Genomic DNA, 7,912 nt, shown 5'->3' on the forward strand with positions numbered 1-7,912 from the left:
AGCATAGGAACTGAGAAGTGGTCTGTGGTCACCACCTGCGGAACCACTCCTTTATTGGGGGTGTCTTGCTAATTGCCTATAATTTCCACCTGTTGTCTATTCCATTTGCACAACAGCATGTGAAATGTATTGTCAATCAGTGTTGCTTCCTAAGTGGACAGTTTGATTTCACAGAAGTGTGATTGACTTGGAGTTACATTGTGTTGTTTAAGTGTTCCCTTTATTTTTTTGAGCAGTGTATATTGTTTAACACTTTTTTGGTTACTACATGATTCCATATGTGTTATTTCATAGTTTTGATGTCTTCAGTATTATTCTAAATGTAGGAAATAGTAAAAATAAACAAAAAGCCTTGAATATGTAGTTGTGTCCAAACTTTTGACTGGTACTGTGTGTTGAAGTGTGTCAAATATGTTTGAAAACACTATGTTAAAAGCACTGTGTGGGCTTGTCCCTAGGATTACCAAAGACAAAGAGCTGGATCAGTGGGTCACCAATCAGGGCCTTGCAACAGTAACAAGCGGTGATGTGAATCAGTGGGTCACCAATCAGGGCCTTCTTTGCGACCATCAGGTTACGTCCCTGGGACAAACCGTGAGCTGGACAAAAACCTTGTCTATGATGAGATAAGGAGTTGGGATACTGACAGAGGCTGGGCTACGTTGCTAATATGAGCAAACAGTGGATAGATAAGTGCAGACTTCTGACATTGTGGAAATAAAAATGTATATGCGTCATGCTTTCCCAGATGTTTTTTTTGTGTGACAATTTCAACACACACGTAAAATAATAGAACAATTATTATTTATTTTAATCCCATACTTGTTCTATTGTTTTATGTATGTGTTTAAATTGTCATACAAAAAAACATGTGGAGGCATGACAGATACATTTTTTTATTATTTTTTGTTTGAAATATAAAGTAATTATTCTATTGTTTTATGTACGAGTTTAAATTGTCAAACAAAACATTTTTTGGGGGAAAAAGCATGATGGATATGATGTTTTATATCCACAATGTCAGAAGCCTGTACTTATCTATCCACTGCTTGCTCATATTAGCAACGTAGCCCAGCCTCTGTCACTATCCCACCTCCCTCTCTCATCCTGTACCCCGGGGAAACAATAAACACTAGAACCACATCCCACTTGTTGAGAGGGAGTGTATGGGCAGTTCCAGCGTCTTAGGGGGCACTTTCACCTCTATAAAAGAGGAACCCTTCTGTCTGCCCTCACAGACACAGCTGCCCTGCTGAAGGCTGGCATGGCACTGAGAACAGACGTGGTTCTTCGGCTGCTGGTGGTGGTGATGAGGGGTATGGCTGCTCCAGCCACAATCTGCTCTCTGCTGGGCCAACCCGCTCTGCCTCTCCTGTCTGCCGAGGGGGACATCAACATTGGGGCAGTGTTTGCTCTACATAGGAATGCCCTCTTCAAGGTCCATTCGTTCACCTCCAGACCAGAGAAAACACCCTGTATCAGGTATGTGTTGAAAAAAACTGTGTTTGGGAACTTCTAGCAGTTTGGGAATATTTCTCATCAAGATAGATTTTTTTTGTCTTTCACTGAAATTAGGCACAGTGCTTAATAGCACTATTGTAGATGATCTGTGCATTTGGACAAAACAACTATACAAATTGTTTCTGTTATACTAAACACTACTCAACTCATCTCGACCAAGTATATCAGTTTTGCTGGCGTATGTGATTGTGGCATATGCGATTCCTGGCTTCAACTAACTTATTTTTTGGGGTTTGTTACCGCTGTCCAGTTTCAACCCACGTGAGTTCCAGTTTGCACAGACCCTGATCTTTGCCCTGGAGGAGATCAACAACAGCAGTGATCTGCTTCCAGGGCTGTCTCTGGGTTACCAGGTCTATGACTCCTGCAGCTCTGCCCCCCTTGCCATCCACTCAGCCCTGGCCCTGATGAACAGCCCTGGGCCTGAGGACAGCCTGGGAGACCCCTCCTCCTGCTCCAGATCTCCCGCCGTGTTGGGTATTGTAGGGGAGTCAAGCTCCACATCCACCATCGGAATATCATCCCTGGTCGGACCATTCAGCATCCCTGTGGTGAGACACCTTCTGGTTTGGACTCTTTAGAGGTAGTATAATCAATGTCAGCTATGTATGAAAGATCAATTCAAATCTTCCCGTTTCTTCCACACAGATCAGCCACTTTGCCACCTGTGCTTGTCTGAGTAACAGAAAAAAGTTCCCCTCCTTCTTCAGAACCATCTCCAGTGACTTCTACCAGAGCAGAGCCCTGGCAAAGCTGGTCAAACACTTTGGATGGAACTGGGTGGGAGTGGTGAACAGCAACAATGACTATGGAAACAATGGCATGGCCACATTCATGGAGGCAGCGTGGCATGAAGGGGTCTGTGTAGAGTACCAAGAGGCCATCCACCGCACAGACCCCCGAGAGAAGCTCCTGGAAACCGTCAGGGTGATCAGGAAGGCCACAGCTAGGGTGGTGGTACTGTTCCTGGGCTTGGGGGACCTCCTCCCCCTGCTGAATGAGTTGGCTCTGGAGGGAGACCCAGGGTTGCAGTGGGTGGGCAGCGAGGCCTGGATCACAGCCAGAGTGCTAACGGAGAACAAGGCCTACGGCTTCCTGAGTGGGGCGGTGGGCTTTGCCATCAGGAATGCCAGGCTGGATGGTCTGGAGGTGTTCCTAGAGAAGGTGCACCCCTCTCAGGCGCCAGATAACACCCTGCTCATGGAGTTCTGGGAGTCTGTGTTCCAGTGCTCCTTCAAGGGGGGCAGCAGCACGCTGTGCACAGGAACAGAGAGCTTAGCAAAGCTGAAGAACCAATACACGGACGTGTCAGAGCTGAGAATATCCAATAAAGTGTACACAGCTGTATATGCCATTGCACACGCTCTACACAACCTACTGACAGACTTAAAGAATGACACAGACAGCGGCAACAGACCAGTCTACACACCACAGCAGGTGAGCAAGCACATATCATATGAATCATCCCACTCTGTCTGTTTCTCTGTGTCTCTCTCTGTGTCTCTCTGTGTCTCTCTGTCTCTCTCTGTCTCTCTTGGTGTCTCTCTGTCTCTCTGTCTCTCTGTCTCTATCTGTCTATGTCTCTGTGTGTCTCTGTGTGTCTCTGTGTGTCTCTGTGTCTCTGTGTCTCTCTCTCTCACTGTCTCTCTCTCTCAATCTCTCTCATTCTCTCTCTCTCACTCTCTCTCTCTCTCTCTGTCTCTCTCCATGTTGTTGAGCAGGTGCTACAGTACCTGAAGGAGGTGAGGTTTAGAGTAAAGACAGGAGAGGAGATCTGGTTCGATGCTAACGGAGATGTGGTGGCGTGCTACGACCTAGTGAACTGGCAGCAGGAGGAGAATGGGACCCTGCAGTTCCATGCTGTGGGGCTGTATGATTCCTCGATGCCCCCTGAACAGCGCATTACCTTCAACAAGGGAAAACTGGTCTGGGCAGGGGGCCAGGCAGAGGTAGGACTAAATACATGTTGACTATGTTGCAAAAGCATAACACATGCAAACCTCAAACCACTACAAATGTAAAACATGCATTCTATAACGTAATCCACATAGTCTATCTCAATTGTCTTGTTTTGTATTGGTAATATAACTTCCACAAGTAGTGACATTAAAATATTTCTGCACGTTTATTTATATAAAATACACCATTATTCAGACGTGTTGTATTTCTCTACAGGCACCTGCAGGGGTGTGCAGTGAGAGCTGTCCCACAGGCACTCGTAAGGCTGTACAGAAAGGAAAGCCTGTATGCTGTTATGACTGTGTACCATGTGCGGAGGGAGAGATCAGTAATATCACAGGTAATATATAATGCATTTAGGGCTACCTGCAATACTTTCAAGCTCTCTCACTGCCCAACAAGACTAATAGATGTGGAAAAACACATGACACACTGATTCATGGAATGAATGACGTTCTAATCTCCTTACAGATTCTAACGGCTGCTATCGATGTGACTTGGAGTATTGGTCAAATGAAAAAAGGGACCGCTGTGTGTTGAAACCAGTTGAATTCCTCTCCTATGAAGAAATGATGGGCATAGTTCTGGTGTTTTTCTCCTTACTGGGGTCTGGTGTTACTACTCTGGTAGCTGTTGTGTTTTCAATTCATAAGGACACCCCCATCGTCAGGGCCAACAACTCTGAGCTGAGCTTCCTGCTGCTTTTCTCCTTGACTCTGTGTTTTCTGTGTTCTCTTACTTTCATTGGCCGGCCCTCTGAGTGGTCCTGTATGCTGCGTCACACAGCGTTTGGGATCACCTTCGTCCTCTGCATCTCTTGTATTCTGGGGAAAACAATAGTGGTGTTGATGGCCTTCAGAGCTACACTTCCAGCCAGTAATGTCATGAAATGGTTTGGTCCTCCACAGCAGAGACTCAGTGTTCTGGCTTTCACTCTCATACAGGTCCTGATCTGTGTACTTTGGTTAACAGTCTCCCCTCCTTTCCCCTACAAGAACATGAAGACCTATAAGGAAAAGATCATTCTAGAGTGTGATGTGGGTTCAGCTATTGGTTTCTGGGCTGTATTGGGGTATATAGGACTCCTGGCTCTCTTGTGCTTTGTGCTGGCTTTTCTGGCTCGAAAGCTGCCTGATAACTTCAATGAGGCCAAATTCATCACCTTCAGCATGCTCATATTCTGTGCAGTCTGGATCACCTTTATCCCAGCTTATGTCAGCTCTCCTGGGAAGTTCACTGTAGCTGTGGAGATCTTTGCTATTCTGGCCTCCAGTTTTGGTTTACTTTTCTGCATATTTGCTCCTAAATGTTTCATTATATTGCTGAGGCCAGAGCAAAACACCAAGAAACATATGATGGTGAAGACATCCAATGACATACGATATTAAAGAAAGATATTTTGGGAAAGGCGTCAACCAAAGCCCTTCAGGATGAATACTGACCATTGACCTATTCAAAGTCTTTCTATAATAAACACAGACACATCATTTCAAAGTCAGTGATGGGTTAACCACATCCCCAGGGTCAATTGATACCAAAAAATAGAGCCTGTAAACACTGTGCAAAGAAGTGGGACTTGAAAGGGGAAGGGTTCAAATCAAGGCAGGAGAGAGAGATCCTGCTACAGTTTGACTTTGAAAACTGCATAAAATCTCACAATGATCATATTACTTTTAGGAAGTAATTGATTCGGAGTTTTGGCATATAACGTTTACGTGTGAGAACTAGGTGCATACTTTCTGATTTCCCGATCTTACTTCCTTGTTTAGCCTAATTTGTTTGTAGAGGGCAGGTTCTAAGGGTTATGTTGGTTGGTGATGGACTGAGATATCAACCAATGTAAATCCGCTCCTGCCATGGTCTCCATTCCTGTCTCTTCATGAGACATTGTGAGAGACGGTTCGAAAGAGAAAGAGCCTCCTGGTGAACAAGATCTTTAATGGGTACATAGATGTTCAATAAGTCCAATAAGTCCTGAACAAACATCCAACAGCACATTATGCCAAGCAGCCATATCTACATGGGTGTGGTCGCACATTATGAGAGTCATGACAATAATGAAGCAGAAAGAAAATCTAATTTTTTGACATAGCCGATGTTTCTCACTGCTCTACCCCAGCGGCCACTGACAGCCTGGTGTGCTTCCACAGGCCCCCTCAGTGACCCCCTCAGTGACTGCTGCTGTCCAGTCCAGGTCCAGATCAGGAGCCCACACACAAGCCCCTTACTGAGCCTCTGTCTCACAGGCCTGCTCTGGACAAGCATGGTCTACTATCTCATCAAAAACAACATTGACTTCTTAAACCTCTCCTCGTAGGCCTGTGGGCCACAACCCAATGTGTGTCAATACATCAATGGGCATGTGGCATTCATACCACCATCAACACAAAGCAAGGTCTCAGTGAAATGTGTTATAATGAATATATGTCTGTACTGCATGTATCGTGAATGTATTGGCTACCCTTCATGTAATATTACAGTGGTTGTTGTCACGACTCCCACCGAAGGTGGCTTCCCTTCCTGTTCTGGTAGCGCTCGGCGGTCGTCGTCACCGGCCTATAAGCTGCCACTGATCCTTTCCCCCCCGCCCCCTTGTCTGTTTATTAGTTGCACCTGTGTTTAGTTAGGTTAATTGGTTGGGCTTTATTTACCAGCCGGCCCGCCTGCTGGTTGTGCGGGATTATTTTCAGTATACGTTTGTACTCGACTGTAAATCACGGTTGTTTGTGTATTGGTGTTTTTTGCTGAACTGTTTAGTTCCCCCTGTTTGGGGCATTTGTTTGAGTTGGTGTCATTTTCACCGGTGTGGTGTAAATAAAGCTACCCTGAACTCGCTGCTTGCTGCGCCTGACTTCTTCCTCCACTACACCCCTGACGTTACAGTTGTCATAAGCAATTCAGCTGTCTAATATATCTGGATCTCCAGCCTTACTTGAATTATCACAATGCTAGAGACAGACACAAATAAATTAAAAAACTAGAATGGTCATTTTCTATGAATTGTGTGACTTGCTTCAGCTGGCCAAATATATTTGTATGTAGGTGTGAAGCGTTTGTAAGGTCTGTGCAGAGAGGAGAGAACAGGGATAGACAGACACATAGTTGACAGGCTACAGAAGAGGCTACGCTAATGCAAAGGAGATTGGAATGACAAGTGGACTACACGTCTCGAATGTTCAGAAAGTTAAGCTTACGTTGCAAAAATCTTATTGACTAAAATGATTAAAATGATACAGTACTGCTGGCTGGTGAAGTAGGCTAGCTAGCAGTGGCTGCGTTGTTGACTTTGTTTGAAAGTGTAGCTGGCTAGGTAACCTCGATAACTGGCTAGGTAACCTCGATAACCTCGATAATTACTCTAAACTACACAATTATCTTAGATACAAAGACAGCAAAGACAACTATGTATCTAGCTAACACTACACTAATCAAATCGTTCCGTTGTAATGTATTATAGTTTCTACAGTGCTGCTAGTCGGTAGAAGTTGACTAGCTAGCTAGCAGTTGTTGACTAGGTAGGAGAACGGTGGCGCGGCGACGAAATAAGCTGGCTAGCTAACCTCGATAATTACTCTAAACTACACAATTATCTTAGATACAAAGACAGCAAAGACAACTATGTAGCTAGCTAACACTACACTAATCAAATCGTTCCGTTGTAATGTATACTAGTTTCTACAGTGCTGCTAGTCGGTAGAAGTTGACTAGCTAGCTAGCAGTTGTTGACTTAGTAGGAGAACGGTGGCGCGGCGCGGCGGACGAAAATAGCTGGCTAGCTAACCTCGATAATTACTCTAAACTACACAGTTATCTTAGATACAAAGACAGCAAAGACAACTATGTAGCTAGCTAACACTACACTAATCAAATCGTTCCGTTGTAATGTATTAGTTTCTACAGTGCTGCTAGTCGGTAGAAGTTGACTAGCTAGCTAGCAGTTGTTGACTAGGTAGGAGAACGGTGGCGCGGCGCGGCGGACGAAAATAGCTGGCTAGCTAACCTCGATAATTACTCTAAACTACACAATTATCTTAGATACAAAGACAGCAAAGACAACTATGTAGCGAGCTAACACTACACTAATCAAGTCGTTCCGTTGTAATGTAATAGTTTCTACAGTGCTGCTATTCGGTAGAAGTTGGCTAGCTGGCTAGCTAGCAGTGTTGACTACGTTAGAAGGACGAAAATAGCTGGCTAGCTAACCTCGATAATTACTCTAAACTACACAATTATCTTTGATACAAAGACGGCTATGTAGCTAGCTAAGAAAAATTGCTCAGATCAAACAAATCAAACCGTTGTACGAGGAAGCACTCTCTCTCTCTCTCTCTCTCTCTCTCTGGAGTCTCTCTGGAGTAGTAGTAGTAGTAGTGGTAGTAGGCCTAGAAGTAGTACTAGTATTGGTAGTAGTGAAAGTAGGTCTAGTTGGAGT

At 44.7% G+C, this 7,912-nt stretch overlaps 1 protein-coding gene across 1 annotated transcript; it reads left to right on the top strand.

Moving 5' to 3' along the window:
- Positions 1 to 1,300: 1,300 nt before the first annotated feature.
- Positions 1,301 to 4,868, top strand: LOC120018716 (extracellular calcium-sensing receptor-like). Its single transcript, XM_038961917.1, has 6 exons — positions 1,301 to 1,482; positions 1,772 to 2,072; positions 2,170 to 2,958; positions 3,243 to 3,470; positions 3,697 to 3,820; positions 3,952 to 4,868. Exons 1-6 carry the CDS (start codon positions 1,310 to 1,312, stop codon positions 4,866 to 4,868), a joined length of 2,532 nt encoding a protein of 843 aa, XP_038817845.1. The 5' UTR covers positions 1,301 to 1,309.
- Positions 4,869 to 7,912: the final 3,044 nt, after the last annotated feature.

The sequence above is a fragment of the Salvelinus namaycush genome, chromosome 23, assembly GCF_016432855.1.
Source record: "Salvelinus namaycush isolate Seneca chromosome 23, SaNama_1.0, whole genome shotgun sequence".
Taxonomy (NCBI): Eukaryota; Metazoa; Chordata; class Actinopteri; order Salmoniformes; family Salmonidae; genus Salvelinus; species Salvelinus namaycush.